Raw genomic sequence first — 15,459 nt, forward strand, 5'->3', positions numbered from 1 at the left:
AGAGATACCCCAAAATACTGGCCCTAGAATTATTGCTCTCACTCCGGCGTGCGCGGCGATACCCAACATGTGTAGCGCGTTCGTCGTTTTCATACGTAGGCGCACCCGACGCGTGTTTACGAGGCGACGCACATGCTCACGGGGCCGGGGGACTGTAAACATTTTTTTTATTATTATTAGATTTATTTTATCTTAATTTAAAAACCTTTTTTTTTTTTTTACTTTTCTTTGACTGCTATTACATAGGGGGGCTTACAAGCCTGGCTCTGCCTTCAGATAGGCAGAGCCAGCTGTCACTCACGCAGCTGGGCGGCTCCAGACATAATTGTCGGGATCCGCTTCAGCTGCGGCGTCTCAGTATACCGCGAGCTGTAGGGTGACGGGAGGACGCTAGTTTGTGTCCTCCCGTTACCCTAAGGAGAACTATGGGGAAAAGCCCTAACCCCATAGTTCTCCTTTAAGTTCTTCACTGTCTATTTCTTTCTGTGAAAACAAACTTAATAAGGCTAATGAAGGGACGTTTATTGTCACAATAACAGGTCAGGGGTAGTTGAAAGGAGTTTCAGCCCTAAGGAGCTTTTTATAGCTCATTACGTTAACTTCAAAGCATTTTATCAAAAAAAAAGACATAATTCTGTAGAAATCTCACAATTTCCATTGACATTTTAAGGAAATTAAACCTTTCAATTTAACTCATCAACCGTTCAACCAATCTAGGCTTAAGCTGGTCATATACTTATCATTGACTAGCTACAGTCACTGCTCGGCTGAAAATTATGGAGTCAAACTATACATCGTATTTTGTTGAACACAGGGGTGCTGATGAGGCCACACAGATCCTGCTGACTTGGCTAAAAGTCTAGCAGCTTATATCTGGCTGTGGTGCTGTGGCTGGGAGGCCACGTGGGTGTGTTACAAATGTGTTCAATGTACTAATTAGTGGCTTGGACACTATTGCACACAGGTCCATGATTTCTGCCCAAGTTTGTGCAAAATCCCATTCTACTAACGCAATACAGTAACAGGAAATCCTGAATGCAAATTAGGTCAACTGAGGAAAAACACAACGTAGATAAACATTCATGTAGGGGTAAAAAGTATTACATATATTACTGGATCCCACAACGTTGCATTGTAAGAATTCTAAGCACTGACAAACATGTATTAACAATTGCAGCAAATCTGAACATAGAGCCCGGTATATAAGAATCAAATATTGCCAGCGGAAGCTAAGGCCTTGTTCACACCAAATGCAGACCAGATCCGGTCAGGTTTCTGCACACGCACGATGCGTTTTTGATGCGTTTTTGATGCATTTTTCCAGGAAGCTAACAAGGTTATGTGGTCATTTCCTTTTACCTCTGACCTTTCATTAGCTTTTCCGATTATTTCCTGCTTCCTCTGACCTTGTTTCACATGTAAAATTGTTGCAACATGGATCCATGAGATGCAGGCATGCTCCTGGTGATTATTATAATTCTACGCCATTGTGTTGCTAAGGGGATGCATATGACATGTAATATCACAGACAGCCACACAAGCTGCATGAAAAGCAGCTGCAGGTTTCAGTGAGCAAACAGGCAGTGTGATAAGGAGGAGTGGTGGGGGGAAGGGGGGTGGATGGAATACTGCATTTGAGGAACTACTAGTATACAATGCCATTCACATTGAAGTACTCACCACAGCTCTCCTTATCTGTCAAGGACATATCCTTATATCCTGGGAAAACTCTCCCTGCTATCAAACTCCACTGGTCAGCCTTCTTTCTATTGTTCTTATATTGAAAGTGTCTGCTGTCATATAGCTCAGGGCACTGTTGAACCATACTTATGAATCTCTCTGGGTCACAAAACTGGTCCACCATTTTTCCTTTGCTCTCCAGCTCACAAAGTCACCTTTTCCAAAGACAGGAAGTGACAAAGCAAGATTAGGTCATGACAGATGACCACAGAGGGTTTTTTTTTAATGGTTATTTTTTTCCCATTGAATTGCATTGGGTTGCATTGCGTTGCGTTTTTGATGCGTTTTGATGCGTTCCAGAGCAGATCCAGAGCAGGTAAAATAGGGCTTGCCGCAGTTTTTACACCTGCTCTGGATCTGGTCTGGATCCGCACGCTGCGATGTGGACTGGAGGTCAAAATACCATAGGAATACATTGGACGCAGTTTTTATCTGGTCTGCACCTGCTCTGGTCTGGATCTGCTCCGCGCTTGGTGTGAACAAGCCCAAAAACGCATCTAAAACGCAAACATGCATCACATTTTTTTATTTTTAACCAAAACCGGCCCTAAACGCATCCAAAATGCATCAAAAACGCGTCAAAAACGCGGCACAACCCACTGCACTGCGTGTGCAGAAACCTGACCGGATCTGGTCTGCATTTGGTGTGAACAAGGCCTAAACGATATTCTATCAGCAGCTGAATTTACTTTTATTGTGTAGGTAATAAATATGAGAGTTTAATTCAGCTGCTGATAGAATATCGTTTAGCTTCCGCTACTCTCTTTTCCCAGTGTGAAGATGTTAATAAACTTTATTCAGCATTATACTTCTGTAGTGGATATCAGCTTTGTGGGAACTAGAAGAGGGTGGTTAAATGCTAATGGGGCAACAGAAGATCAAAACTTCTAGACAGATTAGTGATGACCCGGGGTTATTCTGGCGGCTCCTCCGGGGGTGAGCGCTACATTGGTTTAGCTAACGTCAGTCCATTTTCAACAAAATATTATCACTGAATGTGTGTAAATATACAAAATTATACAAACATTCTAAGATAACAAACTATCATGACCATTAAATAAACATTATAATGCGACTGAAGTTAAAACTTTTTTTTTTTAGTTTTGGTTAAGTGGAAAGGGATTATAACTCGTGTCAGGTTTTCATTGCTGTCTCAACCTCAGTATTTGTCCTGGTGATCGTTATCCCTGAAAGTGAAAGAAAATCCCAAATTTTACATTGTTACTAGGACAGGAATAGATGGGAAATCGTTGAATGTATTTGGTAATATGCTTTACATTAAGTTTTTGGTTAAAAGATGATTCCAGACACCTGTATTCCCCCAATACAACTGGTGGTGAAATATATGCTTCCACCTCATACTGCTATTATATTATACTTGTGAAATTCACTGTAATTCCTAGCAATGGAATCTACTGGCGCAGTGCTTTCACCCTGAACTCTGTTCCTATACACAATGATAATGCTATTATGTACAGTTCTTTGCCATCCATTGTGTCAGGAATTTTATTATGACTGACTGCACATTTCTGTAATCTGTAATTCAGAGCCAGTGATCCTGATGGCCCGCGCCACATATGTTTCTCAACATTAAGTATCTGAAAGAAATACTAATGGCTCATTAATGTACCAGAGGGCAATCTCTATGACCTGAGGCATTAATTCCGAAGGTTTTCCGGCTCTGTAGTGGGAGATGCAGATTTTAATATTTCGTATTTCCAAAGTCAGCCTCCACGCTGACCCTATATCTGGCTGTTCAGTCGTGTGTAGAATCTCCTTGATTTACTGTGTTCCCTAATGAGGTGTGAAGCGCAGCAGAATGTATAAAGGTTTACCTAGAGAGAGAGACACAAACCCCATTACGATCCAATCTCCGGGGAAGAACAAAGAGGCAAAAAGTCAGAGTGTCATCACCATGCTTAAATGTCATTAATGTCGTTTTAGTTAACCAGTTATCCATTTTAAGGGACACACCTCCAGATTTTTCTTTGGCTGTGTTACAATAGGCAGACGCAAAACATATGGACATTGTTACACTCAGCAGCATGCTGCTTTATAGTTCAGTTAAAGGAGAAATATGGGATGAGTGAAATAAACTCTCCCCCATAATTAGAGGCGACTTGTGACACTGCAGCTGTCACACGTCAGCTCTATAGATTAAGAACTGAGTGATCACAATCCACTGATTGCTCAGTTCCTGATCTTTTCCCTGCAGTGAGCGGTGATTGTAGGTCATCGCACCCCGCAGGAATTCCTCCCTTCCCCCCTCTGTTCTCTGCTGGGCCATAGTTCTCTTTTAATGTAGCTTATTTAAAGTGTATGCAAGGCATTACCTATAATGGAGCGGCATCTCTTTGGGAAGGGGTGGTAGGCAAAGCAGCATGGTCACAATGTTCGCAGTGTGCCCCCCATTTTGGCCAGAGTGCCCCAGGTTGCTAAGAGCCAGGCGGGGAGATGTGTAAGGGGCATACACATCTACCCGCTCAGCTCTTAGAAACCTGGGACACTCTGGCCGGTGTCCCCCAGCTCCTGACAACCAGTGACATCAGTGAGCTGGGTAGGATGAATGAGGCAGAGGGGGGCCACCAAACCCCGTTAGCATGCACCATTGACCACCCCACCCCTGCAACTTCCATCGCTAGCTTTCCCCCCCCCACCACCACCACGGCAAAATGGCTAGGGATACCCCTGAGTTTATGTTTAGCTGTTTTTTTTTCTTTGAATTGAGTAGAAAACTTTTCCAAGGTTTCTTTTCTGGCAATGGAAAACACCTGGAAGCGTGTGTTTCAAGCATTTTTGGACGTTTTGGCACACAAAGTTTCCCATTGAAGTCTATGGGACCAACACGCGCTATAATCTGCCAAAAAGTAGCTCATGTACTTTTTCCAGCCAGAGGCGCTTTGCTGCTTGACAAAACTCTCGGGTGTGAACACTGGACACTGAAATGAATGGGATTCTTTGCCTTGAGTGTTTGGTCACGTTTAGCTTTGAGCATTAATATGCTAGATGTGAACGGGGACTTAAAGGAAGTAGAAAAATAACAGATCTACTAGAAGGATCAACAGATAATAAAACAATGTTACCGGGAGACCCAGAATTACAAAAACCGCTGTGTTAATAGTTAGAGACAGACTGCGTCATATATGTCATGTTTTATTTTGCACATGTGGTTTCCCCCTTACTCGGTCGGTGATATCGCAGCACAGGATAACACTACCGGTGACTCCTAAGGGTGATCTACCGTAAAAGAAATAACGGGTCTCCCTGTATTTTCTCTATAAGAAACTTCTGTAATGGATCCACAGCACACCAGCACACCTTGAGTACTAGGGTTGGTTGCTATGGGTTACAGCAACTCTGAAATGTTCTAGTCTAGGAATAAATTCACACGCTTTTGCCCATCAGAACTTACCACCCTTTCTGGTGATCGATTGAAGTGAGTGGGTGCACCAGCACCGGACATTGTACACAGCACTGGCCGCTGAGGGGGGTCTATTGACTTCGGCTTTCTACACGTGTACAATGTTCCATCATAATAATACAGGATCTGCACAGTTAAGAATATTTAGTTAGTGATATTGTTTTTTGAAGAGAACTAAGTATTCTTGAAAGCTTCTACTATAAAATATATTCAGTAGGCAAATAAAAGGAAACTCCTTTATTTTCACGTTTCTGGTTTCTTAAAAGTGTGTTTCTCTCTCATTACAGGACATGTGCACATTACAGATTTTAACATTGCAACAATTGTAAAGGGATCGGAGAAAGCTTCATCCATGGCAGGGACAAAGCCTTACATGGGTAAGTGCTTCACATAATTCTATATTTAATGAGGAACGCCAGGATTTTTAAAAAATTAACCCCTGAAGTGACTGAGGATTGGGTGAGTATTTCTTCTTTATTTTTTCCCCTAGAGACAAGCAAGCAGTTAAGTGGGGTATTCCCACTGCAAGGGTTAATTTTTTAAAATCCTAAAGTTGTTATAAGTTCTCACCTGTGCATGTGCATGCATTACACATGATAAGGTGCAGTGCATTTGGCCAGCCCATTTTTTGCAAAGAATTGCGTGCACCTTTTTAAAAAAGGATTAGTACACTTTAAAAGAAATAGACTCATTTGATTTTTTCTGCTGTCACTCTTTTTTCTATGTTTCTATGTTTTTTAACCACTTCAAGACCAGGTGTTTAGACCCCCTTCCTGGCCAGGCCATTTTTCAGTATTCAGCGCTGCGGTACTTTGACTGACGTTTATTCCGTCATGCAACGCTGTACTGAAATGAATTTTATACCATTTTTTGGGGACAGATAGAGCTTTCTTTTGGTGGTATTTAAACACCACTGGGGTTTTTATTTTTTACTATAATTAGGAAAAATTACAGAAAATTTTGGGGAAAAAAAGGGTTTTTTTTACATTATGTTAGGAAACATTTATTATTACACAGTTTTTTGGTAAAATATAAAAGATCGGGTCACTTCGGGTAAATAGACACCAAACATGTCAAGCTTTAAAATTGCGTGCACCCACGAAATCGCAGAAAACTACCATACCCAAAATTGACCATAGGCGACGCTTTCAAAGCTTTTACCGCTCAACAGTTTAGTGTTATCAGTGATTGATGGCCCTAGACTTATTGCTCTCACTCCGACGTTCGCGGCGATATGTAACATGTGCGGCGTAATATGCGCAATCGTCTTTTTTGCACCCCCAACGCATGTTTGCATGCGTGTATGTATGGGTGGGGACTTAAGATGTTACAAAGCTTACCTATCCTTGGCTTTGACTCCAAGTCAGGACTCAGTGTTGTGTTGTTGTTTTTTTGGTACATTGGACTTCTGACTGGGCTTGCGCCTCATTGTTATTATGACCTACTTTGTGAATTTTCCTGTAAGGGTCTCAGTTCTTTTCTTTGTGTGAGTCCTCACCTGACTTTCTGTTAACTATTGGTATGTTCTACTTTGTGAACTTAAAATAACACTAAACTCAGGCTTTAACTCTATTGTCTTCACGGAACACTAAGGGGGTTATTCACTTAGCTGCCGTAGGCAGCCGAGTGAATAACCGAGCCGAAGTGAAGTGAGCCAAACGCCGTTTGGCTATTCACTTCAACCTTGTACGGCTGATTTCAGCCGTACATCGTCTGTCTTTTGCTGAGCCGAAGTGCAGAAGGACTTTGACTCAGTCGATCCAACATCTGGATCGGCTGAGCCGAAGCTCCGGCACCTCACTCGCTGCCATTTGCCCCTAGTCTCATAGGGGAAAACGGCAGTAAGTGAATAGCCGAATGCCGCCGAGGTAGCAAGCAAAATAGCAAAACAGTTAAATGAATTAAAATATTTTTTTTTAAAAGTTGGAAAATTATTTTAAAAATGTAAAGAAATAGGAACATTTAAAAAATATATTTTAAAGAAAAGAAAAGAAAAAAAAAACGAAGCACGCCGACTCGACAAACTCCCGCCGCATAATGAACTATCTGACAGATGTCAACAAAATAAAAACAATTGGGCGAAGCTAGCTGTGACAGCAAGCTCCGCACATCTGTTTTCTATTGGCCGGCACCTCCCAGTTGTTATTGTTTAATGACAGATCAGCGTCCCCTGGTCATTTGGGAACGCTGATCCGTCATTACAACTAGGCGGAGCGAGCCATGAGATCACGGCTGGCTCTGCCCAGCTGTCATTTGCATGGAGATCAGTCGGCTTCGGCCAACCATTCTCCATGCTTCAGCTGAGCAGCTCGTCTGCCTTCAGCTGCTGTACGGGCTATTGTGAATATTCAACTGAACCAAAGGGCAGAGGCGGCCGAAGCGAGCCAAGGCTGGATCCTTCGGCTCTTTAGTGAATAATCCCTAAATGAATGAGGGGGTAAGTAGAGATATGGACGGAGGTAAGCCGGTAGATGTGGTATATCTGGATTTCTCAAAGGCTTTTGATACGGTACCACACAAACGCTTGCTACACAAGCTGAGGGCTATGGGAATTTCACTGACATATCACAGATCATTCAATTCCTGAAGCTCTGGCAAATATTGATCTCATTGAGGCTGCAGGAGAATTGCTGAGCATCTAACATCAAGCTCACAGAGGTCAAACACATTTAATTTAACCGAGGGACAAATATAAAAAAATCTGGATTATGACATATACAGTACATATGCAAGCCATCGTCATCTGCTTTGCATACAGAGTAGATTTCAAAGAAAATTACCTTGAAAGAAGACACTTCAAATGTATGCTTCCAGATAATGTCATGGCGAGAAGAGCAGGAAAATGAGAGAAATGTACGGTATTGCATCACGGTGCTCTAAAAATAAAACATAATCAAGAAAGAAATACGGAACATAGCTCATCCAAACCCAAAATAAAATGATATGTGAATAATTATAACAGATACAGATTCTGACTTAAAATATAGGTGACCTCATAGCCTCTATATTTTTGGAAAAAACTGAATTCTTTTGGAAATGTTCCACTTTTTTAAGACTGTAGGTTATAATGGGGTATTAGTAGAAAATTACTTTTCAGGAGACATCTTGTGGCCCATCATGATGAATGTGTCTGGAAGGAGACTGTCTGCTCCTAAAGGTCTATCCCCAATAACTATGTGATCCTTTTTCTAGAAAGTGGCCCAATGAGCATAGATGGAACAAGCAGAGCACCATGGAACTGATACGTGCTTCCCTGGGTGCTTTATAAAAATCTAACACTGCCAGTGAACAAATACTAGAATAAAGCAAGTGCAGACACTTTTTATACTGTTCTGCTCCTTTGATGGATAAATTGACAGTTAATAAGTGCTGAGATTTTCCTGTAACCATAAAATAATTAGGGATAGGGATCAAGTTGTGCAGACACAAGACTCTGCGAACCCTGGCTACTTGCAGTTCACCGTAGGAGCAAACAAATAGGCCTGTTGGGAGGAGAAGTATTACGAGAGTAAAATGTACTCCTCTCAATACTTTGAACTGATGTGGGATACTGTAGCTGTCACACATGGGCTCTATAGATCAAGAGCAGAGTGATCACAAACTGCTGATCACTTAGCTCACAGTCTTCTTCCTGCAGGGAGCAGTGACTGTCAGTCAGTGCTCTGTTCCTCCAGCGCTCATTAGAGGGCTATACAGGAGAAGGGGCGGGCACAGCTGGCTCTGTCTTTAGAGAGGCAGAGCCCGCTGTCAATCAGGTGGATCCTAACAATATTGTCGGGATCCTTCCCAGCTGCACTTCAGTGCTGTGCTGTCAGGATATAATGGGCAGTAGCCCGCTATATGCTGCGTTTGGGTCACAGGAGTACAGTGGTAAATGTACTTCTGTGACCCAAAACAGAACTAAAGGAAAAAAAAGTGTTTGCTTTAGTTCTCTTTTGAGCTTTTTAATTAGGACTGTGTATCCCCTCGCTTCAATGTTTGCTACCACATGGTCAAGCACTGGCATCCTAGCAACCAATAACTTATCCCTTGCCACAGCTGATTGTAAACAAAGGGACCAATGATTCTGGCTGAATGTAAACAAAGTGGTGGGGGATGCTGGCTAATGTCATGCACTGAGTATGGTAGAGCCGACTGTGACCCCCTCCTCCTCTGTCTGTCCCTCCAATTAGCACTGGAAGAAAGGGGGGGGGGGGGGGGGGGGGGGCCAGCAGGGAGAAGAGACTGTGAGCTAAGTGATCAGCAGTCTGCAGTGTAGCCGACTCTGAATAGCACAGAGAGAAAGTTTTACTCCCCCGCACTTCTCCTATAATGCAACACGTTAGCTTGTATGCAGTAGCGCACCACACTGGAGTGTCACAGTAGGAAGGAAGGGGTCCCGGCTATGTGGTGTGTAGCCTATAAGGACTTAGGAGGGGGCTTCCCAAAATGGCAGGCAGTATTTGGTTTCTATATGTCTCAAGAAATGTTGAGTTTATTAACTGCTATATTACATGTTCAAAATATTAGCAAATCTGTTTTAAAGCAGTTCAGAGTTTAATAAGTTGGATGCTTTTATTGTTGAAGAAATCATCATGCAATATATTGACAGATACAAATATAAGTGCCTTATGATTGCTTGTAACTTAAAGAATAAGGAAAATTTCAAACAGCATTTCCAACACTGAACAATTCATCAACCTCAGATACCGTAACCCCTCCCCCCGCTCCCCCATGTGCTGCCGCGCTGTTCTAACCAACCCCGGTGACAGGCTCACTTTAATCATGAGTAAAGATACAAAAAAGCATTCTTGTCTTCAATAGTCAAAATGCTGTAGAGAAGTCCCGAATACACACAGCGGGATTTACCGAAGCCACCGCGACCAGAGGCAGAGGCGAGGAGGAACCTGCGGCCCAGGAGGGAGGTGCAGGCTCTTCAGAGGGTGGCCGGTTGAATTGCTGCTCCAAGTTGTTGCTGCCTGAGCACAGGCTAGAAAAAAGAAATTACCCTGCTTGCCGCGGTAAAGCTTGGGACTGGCGGGCCTCATAAAATTTTGTGGCGGCAGTTTCTGGCCCAAGGGCCTTGTCGTTGACATATGTGGTGTACACAATTGAATGCATGATCTGAACATAGCTTTACCTTATTCACAAAGCTAAGTAAAGATTTATTTTTCAACGTGAACATTCTCTGCTTCTTTAGTTCTTCAACTCCATGGGGTAAATTAATTAAAAATTCAGCAGTTAGAGTGAAAGCCCCCATATTGTGTTTATAAAAGTTGGGCAGGTTATTTATTTAACCTATCCACCTGTCATATTTTTCGTGGACTAACCCATCAAATTATTATTCTAAAGAATTTATTTAATGTTCTAAAAATAGCGTCTCTTCATCTCTCTGTATTTTGGGAGACTAAAGTGAGATTTTATCATATTGGCTAGGTTCTAGTGTTTGTTGTTCTGAAAGGTCAAGGTCTGTTATGTGTGCTTTGGGATTTCTTTTCTAGGGCAGCAGTATTGATTGAAATCATAAAACCACAATCACAGCCTTAAAATTCAGATAACACACTGAGAGGAAGATGATGAATCATTTGATTTGCAAGTTAGGGATGCTGTTTGTTTCTTGGGAGAAGAATGTCCTTGATTGTTTCTGATGTTCTGAAAGATGGGAATATAGAACGAAGAAGAAAAGAATTATCTAAACTTGTTTAATGATGTTGAATCGACCTTTACTGCTGCTGTTCTGTGTCAGTGTGCAACATATGCTCATCACATTTAACACAAAATGATTAATGATTCTGACAGTCGCTCTGCCCTGATATGAAGGTTAAGTGGTACGTTTGTAGCATACTCTTTGTATTAAAAAAAAGAAACACTGTAAATGTTATTTTATTATATATGTAAATTAGATGAATGCACACAACTATCTAAAAGAGGTAATACCTAACACAGTAAGTGAACTCCAAATGCTACTCAAGTGACATTGACATTGTGCTAACATCAGAATGATCTAATGCATCATATAATCCTGACAAGCCCCTATCAACTCTTGTATAAAAGTTTTGGGTCTTCTAGCTTGGATTTTAGGACTCCATTGAACTATCTTGGTGGAGATCCAGTGAGAGCATTAGTAATCCACTGATCAAAGTAAACAACACAGTACTCATTGGCAGAACCCCTCTCAGCAACAATCAGCTACACACAGTGGTGGCCCATAGGTCTACAACCACATTGCTACAGTAATTCATTACTCCCAAGTGCAGTGAGTTCCTCACTGGCCACTCCTACAGGATGGATGTAGATTGAAGATAGGCTGTAGCTTCTTGTTGAGGTCAGATGAAAAGCAGCCCCCACCTAATGCTCTCCCAATGCCCTGAGTCCTATCTACCCCAGCTGTTTCTGGGCTCTCTCCTGGCCATCCCTTTTCTGTTGGGTCCAGTTGGCAGGGTCCCAGTCCCAGCCACTTGACGGCCAATTAGAGTTCTTCTGGCCTGTTGCCATCAGTGGGCTTTCTCCCAGGCTTGACCAGAGAAACGTTTTCAAGAAAAATACAGCAAGTTCAGCTGCTTTGGTTCATTTTCTACAGATATACCAGCCAATCGTCTTCCTTTATTAAGATTTGCATAAATCAGCATTTAGGTGGAATTGCAGACATCATTTGACTTGGCATCAACCTATTGCACTTCCTTATGTAGCAGTACTAAGACTGGGAGGGGGAAAGATAGAAATGGGAACCAGTAAGCGGTGCTGTATACAAATGTTTTCACAAGGAACAAGCTGAAAGGGGGAGATGAATGACCTCATCAATCTTCTGCTGCTCTTTAATTGCCCAATAAAAAGGCTGGGAGTGTAGAGGACACCGCTGTATTCCTAATTGTGTGTGCTGCCATCCACTTGGCTATGCTGTGTGAGGGAGCTGTCAAAATCTCAGGACTGGAGGACAGAAATATAAATCCAGTGGCAGGTAAAACTGCTCCCCTATATATTTTTATCTGTGCATTGCTGTTTGACTGGTGTTCAGCCTTAAACATCATCCACTGTACAATGTGCTATATCTCTAACGTATTTAGTTTAGGTTTTGATACATATCAGTATCAACACAAAGTATTTGTTTAATTAAAAATATAATTTGTCAGCATTCCCTAACATTATTGAATACATCCTATGATCCCATTATATGCAGATATACAGTACACAAAACCTAATCTTGGCAAAATGTCATTATTTTAATTATTTTTTTTATGTTTTATTTTACATGTTATATTACTCTGTAGCCCTAAAAAAAAGGGGAATGCCCCAAATGGATTCTACAAGAATTAAAGCCTTTTGACTGTTTAGTGGTGTTCCTCACCCAATGTATACACATTCAACTTAAAGCAAGTTAACAGTGGTCATTGCTAAACCTTTACATTAATAGCCTCAACTTGGAAAACTTAGATTTCAGCGAGTTAGAAATGATCTGTCAAATGAGCAGCACAGACAAACTTTTCTTCTTTAAATCACCCCACAGTATATTTCCCAGCTGGTATAAAAATATTTGTAGGATGTGTTTTTGAGCATTCATTTCTTAGCAAACTTCTAGCTTAATTATAGCAAAACATTTTGCTGATGTCTGAAGACATGTACATTAAGTGGAAGTTATTCTTCTTACCACTATGCCTGCTGTCACATCACATGATGCTTATCAGCCAGAGCTGAATAGCAGCCAGGATGATTGCATGTCATGATGGGGAATGTAGACTATAATGTTGCACATCTACTGGGCTGCGCGAAAAGAAAAAAACTCTATCAGTGCATTTTTTTGAAATACATTTAACTATGTCACCATCCTCACTCTGTACAGAGTGAAGGGAGAAATGTGAAGGATCTTTTATCTGTTTTCGCCCAGGCCATTTACCATTTGTGTACATATGTGATCATTATGGAGCTCTATTCAAACACACAGTTTTTGATAACATTTTCTACATCTCCAGCGTGTCTTTGTCTTAATAAACCGTACCTAAGCCCTGCATTTGCAACATATTCAATAAGAACTCAAGGCAATATAAAGTCCTTCGCTGGGCATATGAAGTTTATTTAGGGCCTGTGTTGATGACCTTTTGTTCATTGTAAACGGGTTTTGCATTGGAGTTAAATCTTAAAAATACATTCCAGTACATTAACTATTAGCAATCCTGGACCTTATTTGTGCATCAACCAGCTGTAGATTCTCAAACATCTCTGAACGGGTGCTGACACTATCCTTCCTTCCGGAAGGTGTTACTTTGGTTCCCCATGGTCCCTGTGTGTGTTGTAAAGTAGCCACCCCTCCAAGCTCCCTCCTATGATGGACTACAATCTCACATTTAGTTTACGAATTTGATTTGAAATTATAGTCTATCACGGGAGTGATTTGGAGTGGTGGCTACTTTACAACACAAACAGGGACCATGGGTAATAAAAGTAGACACCCCCCAGAAGGAAGGACAGTATGAATTCAGAGATGATTTGAGGATCTACAGCCGAGTTATACACAAATAAGATACATTTGTGTTAATAGTTAAGGTGCTTGAATGCATTTTTAAGGTTTAGTTTAAGTTTAGCGTCACTTTAAAGTAGATCACATGAAAGCCAGAAGGAGATCAACTGCAGGTCAAATACACTTGTTAAGGAATTCTGAATGAACTCAAAAGCACCTCAAACTAATGTCATAAGATACACCAGAATAAAGCATAGCTCCTCCACGGCTTTAGCAGAGGAAAGGCAACTGGGTGCTCTATGATACTCTCTCTATTACTAAGGCCAGGATTGGGTGAAACCTGCCAGAGGGGGCAGACCTCGGGCAGTACGAATTTTCAATGAACTGATTTAGTGTGGGCGGATTCCTTCTTTACTAATGTCATAGGATAATCCAGTTCTGAACTGCACTGTAAATAGGGTCATGACCTGTGTAACAGGATGGAGTCATGCAGTATCACAAGTGAATGAAGAAAAGTCACCAGCAATCAAGTGAAGATGAAAGATAGTTCTGGGTTTATTTCTATTGGGCCGCATGAGTAAAAAATAGCCAATGTTTTGGGGTCTCTCAGGATTCCTTCCTCAAGGTGACAACATTTTCACTTAGCCTAATAAATTAGCTAAGTGAACATTCACTTTCCAAAGAATACCCAATCAAATGCATGGAAAGTTAAAAAAACTTAATTTTTGTTGGCAGATGAATGGATGATTAAAGTCAGCACACCATATAATTTACTAACCAAAGTAAATTTTCACTTTGTAAAGTGAATTTTCTTTTATCCTAGTGAATGAGGTGAAGCTGTGGTGACTATAATCATGCAATCATGTGCAAGCAAATATTCTGTAATGTTTAGTTATCCTTGCACGATTGCACATGATTTGGTACTTAAAGTGAACACAGCTTCACACTAAACTAATCTAAAGGACTCCAACTACTACTTTAGTAAATCAACCCCAGTGTGTCAAAATTACTGTTTTCTGTTGATAATAGAAAAAGTGCAATCATTGCTTAGTAGCGGAAAGCTGCCCCTGCCACATTTAGGTATAAGCTTACTGTACCTAATGGAAATCTGATCCTAGTCCTATGTATAATTACCCTCAAACATTTTTAAAAACAAAAGATCAGTTCACCACATTCTGGCATTTTCAGCATTGAGTACATGACAATAGGATGAATTGCCCGCCAAGTTTTCAGGAGCACTGACACCTGTGTTTGTAGGTCCATCCAGCCATTGCATCTATTACAAAAGGCTCACATTGCAGTGGCCAGAAAGAAAATCCATGATAGCTGATAGAGCCGGGAGGCCCTGCAGGTCGAGATTTCAGGACTAAGCGCCCCAGAGATAGAAAGGCCAGTGGTGAGTCACTCCACCAGCTTCCAGTAATAGCATGAAACATCCCTTGATAGGGACTGGCACTTTTAGTTATCATTGGCATATCACTTAGGATTTAGAATCAGGATCAAAATAGGAATGCTTGCCCGTATAGCAATCATGATTGACTGCAGCAAGGAACAGATACAAAATAAAACATTTTTCATGAAGGAAATGGCCATAAAAAGTGCTTGAAATTTTTTTTCTTTACTTGAGCTGACCTTCCTTTAAAAGCTGTAACAGCTAAAAATAGTAAAATCTCTCAGCAATTAGTCATTAGCTTTAGAAAATGTACAGCAAAAAGTATGATATTCTTACTCTCCAGTGTGTCATCCATTATTTCAAAACATACACTAAAGAAAATTAATCATAAGATCCTACAAAATTATTTTCTAAATAACAGATGCTTACAGTGCCTTGCAAAAGTATTGAACCCCCCCCCCCCCCCCCCCCCCC

The 15,459-nt window shown here is 41.3% G+C and overlaps 1 protein-coding gene across 1 annotated transcript in view; it reads left to right on the forward strand.

Moving 5' to 3' along the window:
* STK32B (serine/threonine kinase 32B) overlaps positions 1 to 15,459 on the forward strand; it is a 151,553-nt gene that overhangs the window by 94,705 nt on the left and 41,389 nt on the right. Inside the window, exon 6 of the mRNA XM_018567822.1 lies at positions 5,449 to 5,538. Coding sequence (XP_018423324.1) covers positions 5,449 to 5,538 — 90 coding nt within the window. The remainder of the gene's footprint in view (positions 1 to 5,448; positions 5,539 to 15,459) is intronic.

Source organism: Nanorana parkeri, unplaced genomic scaffold, assembly GCF_000935625.1.
Source record: "Nanorana parkeri isolate BGI_ZX_2015 unplaced genomic scaffold, ASM93562v1 scaffold1099, whole genome shotgun sequence".
Taxonomy (NCBI): Eukaryota; Metazoa; Chordata; class Amphibia; order Anura; family Dicroglossidae; genus Nanorana; species Nanorana parkeri.